We start from the raw sequence: 12936 nt of genomic DNA, 5'->3' as shown, positions 1-12936 counted from the left end.
CCAAAAAAATTTTTTTTTTTTTTTTTAAATCAGTTAACCTATTCAAAAGTTCTTAGTTTTTGTCTTTGTAGCCAATGATATGCTGTTACAATTTTGCCTTCTATTAATCGACTTTAATAATCATTATTGCAATATCAAGAACAGTAATCAAAATAATGACTTTTTGTCATATTGCAGTCCTAGCCTGTAATAAGTTCCTGTTTTTTATTTTTATAATTTATATACTCTGTGTAGACTATTTACATTATGCAATTGTTGTGTAAATAAATATAATTGCCATGTCCTTTACTAAGGTTATAAAAATGCCACTGGAATGACTTTCAGGAGGCAAATATTGGAAAATAATTAATACATTTGTTTTAATAAATACTACATATAATATTTTTATGAAAACATGTAATAGGTTTGTACGGAAATGGTATATAGAACTAAAGAAAATAATCATTGCACAACTAAAAAGTAAAACTTCTTTTGAAAAACAACAATCCAAACAAATATAGATAAAGCAATATTTTTTAAATAAATGCTATACTAAAGTATTTTTATTTTAATTATATTAATAAAATAAATAAATGGTTATAATATTTTAAATATAATTAAATCTGTATTTTCATAATTACAGTGTCAAGTGAAGTAATTGGCAATTATGACTTTTGTCATAATCATGCAGCATAGGTTCTAGCGCTTATCTTTAGTGTTTGCGATCAGGTGCCTGGTCACAATCTGCTTTTGTGTGGGAAACAGTTGAAGAAATATTATTTTGTGTATCTGTGTGTTCTTTTGTCTTTCATGGATTAAGAAAGACAGTTGTATGAGCTTAGAATGACTAAGGGGTGATTAAAGGATGACTGATTTTTTTTTTATTTTTTTTTTTTATGTTAGGCTGAACTATTTCTCTAATCAGCACTGATATGATGTTTGTTGCAGGTCAGTCTTTGAGAGTGCGTATTAGTCTCTCTCAGCTGTACGGCAGCAGTGTGGCTGCTAGTCTGATCTGTCAAGCTGTGTGCCAGACCGCCATGACCCGAACTCTGCTCTGCAGAGACCTGCTCATCCTGCAGCAACTGTACCTACAAATTGGAGACAAAGTGAGTACACATACACACTTAACATGTGACTCAGTTAAGGCTGTTAATTAACACCTGAATTTGACATTTAAAGTCCCCCTGTGATGAAAATCATGTTTTTAATGTTGCTTATGTCTTTTTATGTCTTATATGTTTTTTGTTTTTTTTTAGTATGCATTAAGACAAACCATGTGCAAATTCATAAGTCAACACTATTGCTGAGTATTTTGTCTTTAAAACTGCAGTAATCTAAAGACAGTTTCAAAAACGTGGTTTGAAATCACTGGTGTTTCTGATGCCACAAACTACCTTGTAACCAGTTATGTCAACATGCCGGCGGGCTTTAGCATATCATTAACTATGACCGATTTGAAGCAAGATAGTCTCGAGAAGGTTATCCCGGTATATTTTTCTTTTGATATGAAAAATTGGGAAGATTTAGCAATATAGCAGGTATGTAATGTATATTACGATGTTATGATGAATATTCCTTTTCCACTGACGTTCTGAGCTGTTCAAAGCATTTCTAGGGATACTGATTTTCAGAAGACAGCTGTCTGACTCTGAAATGGCAATCAGGAACATGAATTGTGTAATATTAGCAATAGATTATTAGCTGTTTGATAACGTAGTCAAGCAAAAGGCTAATCAAATTTATTTCCGTTATGTGTCCGACATTGTAAAAAGTGATACCAGTAAGTTGACTGAGTGGATCTCTGAGCTCGTGCGAGTGAGTGGAGGTGGGGCTACTTAGCATATTCATAGATCTGTGTATACTATATGAAGCAAGGGTGTAGAGTTACATTCAAGCTATTTTAAGACATGAATAAATTTTCACAGGAAAAAAAAAGTTTAAATGTGTCTTTTTTTGTGATCAAAGATGAGTTTTAAGGGATAAAATTGACTACGGGGGACTTTAAAGGGCTAGTTCACCTAAAAATTTGCTGTTAATTTACTTAGCCTCAGGCCATCCAAGAAGTAGGTGACTATGTTTTTCTCTATTTTGAACAGCAAAGAAGATTTTTAACTAAAACCTTTAGTGATTCATATAATGCAAGTCAGTGGCTACCATCACTTTGAGAGAAAACTATTTACAGGCAAAACAAAATTAATACCCATGGCTCCTGACGATACATTGAGGTCCTTTCCATACATTATGTATTATAAAAAATGCCTGGTGATTGTTGTTGTTATGGTTTACAGCAGGGGTATTCAGTTAAAGTTCCAAGAGGTCCGGTCTCCATATTTCCTTCTTAGCAGAGGTCCAGACAATGCTTTTTTTGGAACAGTTATACATTTCCACCGGGGCAGCCGTAGTACTGTAAAAGAAAAAATCCTAAACACCCATAGTCATTAAATGTTAGAATCATGGGCCCCAAGAGCCAAGGAATTTTTACCAACATTTACCAAAAAAAGTAAACATTTCTCCCAACTGAATATGAATATAAAAAGGTTAAATCAGATGTTTTGTCATGCTATTATTATTTATTTATTTATTTTACATTCAAACTAGGGCTGGGCATTTAATGCATTATTTTTTTCCGTAATTAATCTAATTAACGCGTTAAATTCCCAGCCCTAGTCTAAATGTTAAATAAATAAATAATAGCCTGACAAAACATCTAAAATTTAATGCATTTAACGCTCTTGCCCTGCCCCTAGACCTACATATGTCATCTGATATTTTATACAGTTGACTGATGTTGAATAATGCAGGGCAATAACTCAATGCATGATATAGCCTATAGAATGCAGTTAGAATGTCCATACAATTCATTATATGAAAGGTGATCGATTTGAACCCTTTGAAGTGTACGATAACACCAGTAAGATCAGAACGTTCACTGCTAAATTCGAATTGCTTTTGTGCTTTGGCTGCAATGGCAGCACCCATCGTGTGTTATAGATCAACTGACATGATTTAAACGACAAATCACATTCAAATATTTGACAATAGGCACCGATTTATGTTTCTGCCAGTTGGTGCCCACACTCCATAACCGAGCATGTACACGTAATATCTGACAGCCATGAGAGCGCGCAAGTTTTGTGGAGAGATTCGTGTTGCACATTACATTGATGCGAACTCGATATGCATCGTTAAAAAATGCCATAGTAACTGCCTCAAATGAACTATAAAAATGAAAAGAACATTGCATCTGAAAGCTGCAGTCGGGTTTTTTTTTGGGTTAAAATTAACAGAATATCTCATTTTCCCGTGGGTGCTCAGCGCCTATATAGCCTATAGTTCATGATAGGCTATAGTTAACAAGTTTGTGAATATTTTGAATAAAGCAAAAACGAAATAAGTTACAGCGCTATTGTGCCTGCACGACGCCCCCCACATTAATAATAATGTGCACATATTGTGAATTAATTTAATAAACTTAGTAACCTAGCTTTCTTAGTAGCCTTCAGTAAATTAACTTCTCTAAGAAAATTATTCAGAAAACATCAGTTGACCATGTTTACTTTGAATTTCATATTTCCTTATTGATTAAAAAAAAAAAAATATATATATATATATATATATATATATATATATATATAGTTCACCCCAAAATTCAAATTCAGTCATCATTTACTCAACCTCATGGTCCAAAAGTTTGTGTGATAAATTCTATGTTGAATCAAATAAAATATTTCTTTCTGAATCTGCTTTTTGTAATGTCTATTTGATGCTTTATAATGACTTCAAATTATCTTTTGGGGATAACTTCTCAGCCAAATTTAATGTATGATTAATTTGCTATTAATTAGATTAATTAATTGCCACATCATGTAATTAATTAGATAAATTTTAATCGCTTCCCAGCCCTCATTTAGACACCTACATGTATGACACATAGAATGCCTTGGGACCGAGAAAACATACTGGGGGTGCAGGGTTTACCTCTTAAAAAAAAGTATGGACCATTTTTATATTTTGCACAAAGTAATAAACTACTAAAAACAAACTGCGTACATAATCTAATACTCAAAACTCTGATCATGAGCACAAAACAAAGTTAACTAGTAATTTCAAAGTTTTTTTTTTGTATTCCCTTTCCATCTCTAAATAATTTTCCAAATTATAACAGTTTATTATGAAATGCTTTTAATATGCTGAATAATGCTAATGCTAATAATGCTAAATGTATGGAAAAAACAAGGTCTAAAGGTGCCACGCATTAACTTGCCACAAACATGGTTTCATCTGCAGCTCTTAATGTGGCGCTTTACGTCTTTAGCAAGAGAGAGAAGCAACGTACACAGAGTGGAAAGGGCTTGAATGAATCGTGTTGGCTCTAGATAAAAATATTACAGGATGTAGCGCCGAAGAATCATTACCATAAACGACCCTGAGCACATGTGCCGCTTTGTTTTGACACGCTGCTAGAAACGATAAAAAGTGTGCAATTACGTCCCGCGGTTTAGATGGAACCAAGCCGGAGCCATTTGAATACCGCTGCTTTAGCAGATCAAATCCTTGTTTAATGTTGGCCAAACAACTTTTATTATTGTCCCTGTATAAGTAGAGTACTCTTGAAATAAAATCTGTCCCAGCCACTGCTACTTTAAGTATCATTTCTACTTAAAAAGATGCAATCTAATCCTGTTTACATGAAATAAGCCTGCTCACAAGCAGGTTTAAGCTTATGGACCTGTTTATGGCAGCAAGTTCAGGATGAGCGTCAAAGAACCGAACAATCCATGATCATGCCAAATTGTCATCAATCAAATCTAGCTAACCGAGTTAGCGACGTACGAAGAACGGGCCCCTGGTGTTCACTAATCTTTTCCTCAAACAGGGAAAAAAAAATGATGTTTCTAATTTTGTTTTTCAGACCTTTTGACAACCTTAGTCTCTGTACTCTTTGCCAATTGTTTGTGTGTGCAGGTGTTTCTTGGGGCCAGTAATCAGTTACTGCAGCTGCAGCAAGACTTGATTCCTCGATGCTCTAATCTGCTTTGCACGTATCACCTGCTCAAGCAGATGAGCCTGACGCTATCCTCATCTGTACCACTGGACATATTGTGAGTCCACACGCCACATGTCCCAATCCATTAAAAAAAAGATCCAAATATTTAAGCTATGGTTAGTATTGCAAATGTGTGTATATGGCTGCCTAATTACACACAATGACCTAATTGCTGAAACATTTATCATTTTTTGCAGTGAAAACTAAGACTTTAAATACTGCCCTCCCATCGCTCTGATGGGCCTTTTAAAATTTCTTTTCCTCCACTCAGACAATTTTATTTTATTTATTTTTTTGCTGTAAAACTGCAAAAGTAAGACAAATGTTAGCTGCTGTAAATACAAGGATCGGTTGAATCAGCATTAATTCCTGTGATTGCAAGAAAACCAGTGAAAACCATTTTGGTCTTAAGTCTGATATAAATATATATAAACATGTTTATATCACTTTTAACCTACCTATAGTTCTGGCAGTATACGTTTTTCGTTTTGTTCTTTGGGTTTTACTATATTTATTTCCTTCCTCCACAAAGGAGTACTTGTACCTTTTTTCAAAATCCAGTTAAAGGGAGAATAGAATAGAATATACTTTATTGTCCCACTCCTGGGAAATTTGTCTTGGACATCATGACACAGCCAGTACGCAGCTCCCATCCCACACAACACATTACATAACATACTGTAAATTAGAATATAACAGCATTCCAAAATATGAAAACTTGCAGCATCATATCACAATCTTGAAATTCTCTATTTAAAATTTTAACCGCAGTTAGCACAAAGGAATTTTTGTAATGATTTAACTTAAACACCAAGACCCTGAATCGTCTCCCCGATGGTAACAAATTAAAATGTAAAATGTGTGTATCATCAGCAAAAAGCTGCTGGAGTAGTTCTTTGTCTTTTTACCACTAATGGAAGTCTTACCTGGTGCCTTATTTGTTTTTAATTTGAACATACTGTAGCCACTTAGATTTCATATCTCTGCTTTCACATACTTGTTTTGTTTTACTGATGAACGTTAGGTTCAGTGAATCAAGGAATTCAATTTAGTGGTCGACCGATATGGTATTTTCTCTGGCCGATGCCAATATTTAGAAATCAGGGCAGCCGATGGCCGATATATGATGGCGATTATTTATCTATTTTTTGCCGATATGTTTGGCCGATTTTCTTTTTTTTTCCCTTTTCATCTCATAAAATCCAACAGTTAATAAGATGTGATACAGAAAATTGCTTAAATTAAACATTTATTGCACAACACAAGCCTCTCTAATCAGTGCACTTGTATAATTTTAAATAAAGAATGTGTATGTTAAATATTAAATGCGCAAAACAAGTAATCAAGAATCTAGACTTTAAATAAACTGGTAACACTTTACAATAAGGTTCATTAGTTAAACAGTAGTTAATGTATTAACTAGCATGAACTAACCATGAATAATACATTTGTTACTGTATTTACTAATCTTTGTTAATGTTAATGAAAATACAGTTGTTCATTGTTTGTTCATGTTAGTTCACAGTGCATTAACTAATGTTAACAAGATTTGAATAATATATTAGTAAATGTTGAAATTACGGTGGCGCATTGCTGCCACATACATATTTTTTCCACTCAATTATGTCGTAATTACGAGATATGTTGTTAAAACGACATCTTTTCTCGTACTAACGATATGTCATTAAAACGACATCTTTTCTCGTAAAAACGAGATGTCGTTAAAACTACATCTTTTTCTCGTTAAAACGACATTTTGTACGTGACGTGTACGAAATATACTTTTATCTGATCTAAAATAGAGTTTAGATTTATATAGCCTAGATCAGTTTATTAATTCAGTATTCAATTCACATTTATTTGTACATTACCAAAAGATTACGATGTCTAGAAAAACGTGTAGGCTATAGTAAACACTATACTAATAAAGCATGCTATACAGAAAAATTGGTTTGTGCAGAATTTGATCTTTTAATATCACTTAGTAGGCTACATTAAGCGACGTTAAGCTTTTTCTTTATAACGGTTTTATATGGGAGGAAAACACTTAACGTGTAATTAAATGAATTGCGTTCATATTCTGGGCTCATCTGCTTTGCTCTGCATAATATGGTTTAATTGGTATGATGTTTACGGAGTTTGGTCTTTTAATATCCCTGTCTTGGTACGTTAAGCCATGTTAAGCGCTTTCTATGAGAGGAAAACGCTTACAATTAAACGCGCTATGTTCAATTTCTGGGCTCAACTGCTTTTCTGTACATATGGTTTATTTGTATGATGTTTACTCAGTTTGGTCTGTTAATATCACTGTCTTAATAAGGCCTACATTAAGCCACGTTAAGCGTTTTTCACATTAAGCATTTTAGAATGTCCCGACTGGGGTTTTTGAGAGAAACCCCCCCAGATAAATCGCATTGGTTTATCAGTCGCATTTTATTATTTCATTCAGAAATAATGTAGCTAAAATACCGGTAAAAACGAAATATTTACAAAGATTAAGCTGTAAACATGAATTTTAGGCTATTTCCACAACAAAACAAGACTGAAAAATATAAGTAGCTATAAAATAAACATAAATTATAGGGGCATTTATTACAAACAATATTTATTTAAAAGCCTTAACAAATTTATTTAAAGTGAAACTGGCATTGGGCTCCTCTCTCATTCGGCACGAATCTAATTGTTTCTATTCGCACTTGAACGCTAAAATAATTATGTTGCTAACAATGCTTTCATGTCCCAAAACTGCATCCTTCACATGCGCAAAAACGTGTTTGGAACAGGGTCGATTACGATTTCAATATTAGGGGGTGCTCAGCCCCCAATGAGGGATTTAAAATATATATATATATATATATAATTTTTTTTTTTCCATAACATGTAATATTTTAAACTTTTTTTTTTTTTTTTTTTTTTTGTGCAGTAAAATTAATGCAATTTTAGGCTATTGCACTTAAGTATGAGACTACCACTCTACCATTTGTGTTGTTAATCCAAAACACGTTTTTGCTCATGTGAAGGATGCTGTTTTACGTGGATACTGGGACACGAGTAAAGTACAAAGCATTGTTAACATAATAAATAAAAGTGCGAAAATAGAAATATTTGGTTTTGTGCCGAATGAGAGAGGACCCCAAGTTTCAGTTTCAGCTTCGCTTTAAATAAATTAGTTTATAAATATTGTTTGTAGCTAATGAATGCCACTATAATTTGTTTATTTTATACTTATATTTTTCTTGTTTTGTATTGAATACTGTTACATTTTAAGGATTTGTTGTGGAAAAAGCCTTTAAATACAGGTTTATGGCCTAATTTTTGTAAAATTTTCATTTTAGCTGCATTATTTTTGAATGTATAATAAAATACGACTGATACACCAACGGGATTTATCTGGGGGTTTTTTCCTCTCAAAAACTTAAGTCTGACCCGACGCGACATAATCAGGTGCAACTTATTTTCCAGAAAATAAGGAATGATAAAATTGTGCTTTATTATTACAACCCCAAATCAGAAAAAGTTGGGATAGTATGGAAAACACAAATAAAAAAAAGAAAGTAGTGATTTCTAAATTTACTTTGACTTGTATTTCATTGCAGACAATGTGAACACAAAATATTTCATGTTTTGTCTGGTCAGCTTAATTTCATTTGTAAATATACATCCTTTCCTGTCATTCAGACCTGCAACACATTCCTAAAAAGGTTGGGACAGGAGCAATTTAGGGCTAGTAATCAGGTAAATTGGTTAAATAATGATGTGATTTGAAACAGGTGATGTCAACAGGTGACTGTAATTATGATTTGGTACAAAAGCAGCATCCAAGAAAGGTCTAGTCCTTTAGGAGCAAAGATAGGCCAAGGACCGCCAGTTTGCCAACAAATACGTGAGAAAATTATTGAAATGTTTAAAAACAATGTTCCTCAAAGAAAGATAGGAAGACATTTGCTTATTTCACCTTCAGCAGTGCATAACATAATTAAAAGATTCAAGGAATGTGGAGGAATTTCAGTGCATAAAGGACAAGGGCGCAAGCCTAAGCTGAACAACTGTGATCTCCGATCCCTCAGGCGGCACTGCATCAAGAATCGTCATTCATCTATAAGCGATATCATCACATGGGCTCAGGACTACTTTGGCAAACCTTTGTCAAGTACCACGATATGTAGTTACATCCACAAATGCCAGTTAAAACTGTACTGTGCCAAAAGGAAGCCCTATGTTAACAGTGTCCAGAAGCGCCGTCGACTTCTCTGGGCTCGGAGGCATCTGGGATGGACCATCACACAGTGGAAACGTGTACTGTGGTCAGATGAATCAGTATTTCAGGTATTTTTGTGGAGAAATGGACGCCGTGTGCTCCGGACCAAAGAAGAAAAGGATCATCCAGACTGTTACCAGCAACGAGTCCAAAAGCCAGTGTCTGTCGTGGTATGGGGTTGTGTCAGTGCCCTTGGCAAAGGTAACTTGCACTTCTGTGATGGCACCATTAATGCTGAAAAGTACATAGAGATTTTGGAGCACAATATGCTGCCTTCAAGAAGACATCTTTTCCAGGGACGTCCATGCATATTTCAACAAGATAATGCAAAACCACATTCTGCACACATTACAAAGTCCTGGCTGCAGAGGAAGAGGATACAGGTACTTGACTGGCCTGCCTGCAGTCCCGACCTGTCTCTAATAGAGAATGTGTGGCGCATTTTGAAGCGCAAAATGCGACAACGAAGACCCCGTACTGTTGCCCACCTTAAGACTTGTTTGCAGCAAGAATGGGACAAAATTACACCTGAGACACTTCATCACTTGGTGTCTTCAGTCCCTAAACGTCTTAAGTGTTGTGAAAAGGAATGGCAACATTACAAAGTGGTAAATGCTTTACTGTTCCAACTTTTTTTGAAATGTGTTGCAAGAACCAAAATAGGAATTTTGTTTTTTTGAAGAAAAAAACAATAAAAATCATGAGGAACACATTAAATAATGTGCTGTTGTATTGTCTGCAATGAAATACAAGTCAAAGTAAATTTAGAAATCACTACTTTCTTTTTTTATTTGTGTTTTCCATACTGTCCCAACTTTTTCTGATTTGGGGTTGTAGAAACTGCATATTTACAAATGGGGATATACGCCAATAAAACCATAATATTGTGTTCATTACTCTATGGGCACTGCCATTGATACAGAAAATATGTCGTTTTAAGGACACCTCGTTATTACGACATAATTGAGTGGAAAAAATATTATGTATGTGGCAGCAATGCGCCACTGTAGAAATTAACATTAACAAAGATTAATAAATGCTGTATAAGTGCAGTTCATTATTAGTTCGTTAACTAATGTAGTTAACTAATAAACCTTATTGTAAAGTGTTACCAATAAACTTAGTAGTAGCCTAATTCATAGTAATAATACATGGCTCAACTTTTTAAGCACCTTCTCAAAACTGTTCTGAAGCATGTTGTTTTTGTTTGTTTGTTGACAGACACTGCTATGAGGCAAAAGGCCATAATCTAAGTAATAACAAAAATAAGAGTTCACTCATATTACACAGCCTGCTGCTCATAACTGCTTAAAGAGTGCACTGGCCACGAGCGATGATGTCGTGGAGGCTATGCCGGACCCACAGACGCATTTAATGATGGAAGTTAATGTGCACGTTTTAGCCAGAAGTCTGAATTGCATGCGTTTCTACTTTCACATGCAAACGACTTGTTGCACTTATGATAAGCATGGTCAGCATCAATTCTAGTAGGCTACAATGTAATTACACTTTCGAAAATGGTCTGTTTTCCCCTGCCATCATTAGCTGAAGTTGTGTGTGACCAAGGCACCTCTGCAGAGTGTGCATTGCTCCGTCTCACACAGCCTCAGAGGGAGAGAAAGTCTCTGGTACAGAAACAGAATTGATAACGTCGGAGCTTAACGTCTATACGTGATAACGTCTGTACAATGCAGGCTACTATAATAATTTAGCCACTGGGCTCGTTACCAGGTTTTCATCATCAGTAGGGTCCGCGGACGTCCGCACACCCCGTCCGCATGCAGCCCAATTTGAGACCGCGCATACGGTCTGTGTACAACAGCGCATGTACGAGTGACTTGAGCGCTTGAAAACAGCAGTTCACTAGATAGTGTGCTTCTTTCCGCCCTCACGGCCAAAGGAGTATAGTTTCAAAGGCTTGCGCACTTAACTGTGCGCGAGATCCAGCGGAACACGAAAAATGAAGTATTGCCAGCAGATTGCAATCTGCTTGCCTCAAGAAGCAGCATCACGTGTTCCACAACAACTTTTAGCTGCTCGCAGATGCGCCTGCCTTTTAATCAGTCTAATTTGCAGCACAATCGGCCGATTAATTAAAAAATGCCAAAAATCTGCCTGATTAATCGGCCGGCCGATCAATCAGTCGACCTCTAATTCAATACTATCTTGACAACCTGCCTCTGTATATATGTTTTATAATAATATTTTTATGTTTTATAATAATATTTAATTTTTATTTGCATATATACAAATGATGGTAATTTCTTTTAGTTCATCTTTGATTATGAAATTAGTACTGTTTTTTTTTTTTTTTTTTTTTGTTTTTTTTTTTTAATGGCATTAGTTCATGAATTATGTTTTTCTTTAGAAATGCTGATCTTCAGCATCTGTCTGTTCTGGAGCTGTCCGATTCTACGACTTCTACTTCCAACAGATCAGGTAAAATGAATCGCCACAATATAAAAACACAAGTTATGACCGATGATGAGAATGCTGACTGTTCCTCGCTGTTGTTTCTCTCTTTAGTGTTGAATCCTCAAACTGTTGTGGAGTTGTTCTACCAGAATGTGGCCCGTAAAGCCATCATGTCTCAGATCTTCTCCCAGCAGGATGTGGAGGGTAATCAGACCATGTTGCACTGGCCACAGATGATCTCCAGTGTCCTGACACTACTCTGCCAGTTTCTGTATCCTCTTGATGTGTAGTATGCTGGACACTAGTGTTGATACCAAAATTTCAGTAGTCTTTACCAATAAGAGTGGAATTTAAAAATTCTCTATACTAATTTTGATACCAAAGGTACAAAACTTTTCATCTACTTAGTGTTTAATTATTTTATACTTAATTTTTAATTATTTTTAATTATTTACTTTATAATTTAATTTTAAACAGTTGTTGTAAATGTCAAGTAATTTATTCAACTTCAAAACATAATTCAGAAAATACTTCAGAACAATCACTAAAAATGTCAGTAATACAGAAGAGCAAAGAAACACAAAAGGGATTATTAACAAGAGCAGTGAGTGAGTTTTTCTTGCACAGATCTATTTTGATCAGATGTTTTGTCCTGACAGTTTACATTCCCTTAAGACATAACTGACTGTTTAAATAAACTGCATCATACAAGCACAGAGTCTCACACAACCACATGCCCCAAGTTCCCTTCAGATCACACATACGGTCACATCCGCATGTGAGCATTAAGCAGTCGCCTGTCAGATTCTGATTTTATTATCGACTTGGTGCCTAAGCACTTTTGACGTTACTTTTGCACCCTTTGATATCTTCAGTCAGTTCTTCTTGGTAAAGTATCTGGGTGATGCTGGTTCATGAGTTCAGTATTTGCCTTGCATCATTGCACTAGCTGGCCCAGCAATCCCAGTTTCCTCTTTCCTGAATGCCTGATGGGAAACTGCCAATATGCACAACTGCAGGTGAGAAACCAGTATGAGTCAATACATATTATCTGATTTCCCTGATTGTATATGGTCTTCATAAAATTACAACAGTGAATTGCCTATTGTAATGGAGTATGAATTAGCGATGCACCGAAATTTGGTCTTTCGAAAATTTTTGGCTGAAAATTTTTATATTCGGTTTTAATGAGTACGATTACACAATCGTAGTATCGGGCCCGGTGCATCCCTAC

The 12936-nt window shown here is 35.1% G+C and overlaps 1 protein-coding gene across 1 annotated transcript in view; it reads left to right on the top strand.

Moving 5' to 3' along the window:
- nup160 (nucleoporin 160) overlaps window positions 1–12936 on the top strand; it is a 65697-nt gene that overhangs the window by 35989 nt on the left and 16772 nt on the right. The window contains exons 16-20 of the mRNA XM_051883889.1: window positions 928–1088; window positions 4948–5084; window positions 11656–11726; window positions 11814–11973; window positions 12652–12721. Coding sequence (XP_051739849.1) covers window positions 928–1088; window positions 4948–5084; window positions 11656–11726; window positions 11814–11973; window positions 12652–12721 — 599 coding nt within the window. The remainder of the gene's footprint in view (window positions 1–927; window positions 1089–4947; window positions 5085–11655; window positions 11727–11813; window positions 11974–12651; window positions 12722–12936) is intronic.

Source organism: Ctenopharyngodon idella, chromosome 24 (assembly GCF_019924925.1).
Source record: "Ctenopharyngodon idella isolate HZGC_01 chromosome 24, HZGC01, whole genome shotgun sequence".
In the NCBI taxonomy this organism is placed as follows: domain Eukaryota; kingdom Metazoa; phylum Chordata; class Actinopteri; order Cypriniformes; family Xenocyprididae; genus Ctenopharyngodon; species Ctenopharyngodon idella.
The sequence above is the reverse complement of the archived record's forward strand: the minus strand, read 5'-3'. Positions and strand labels throughout refer to the sequence as shown.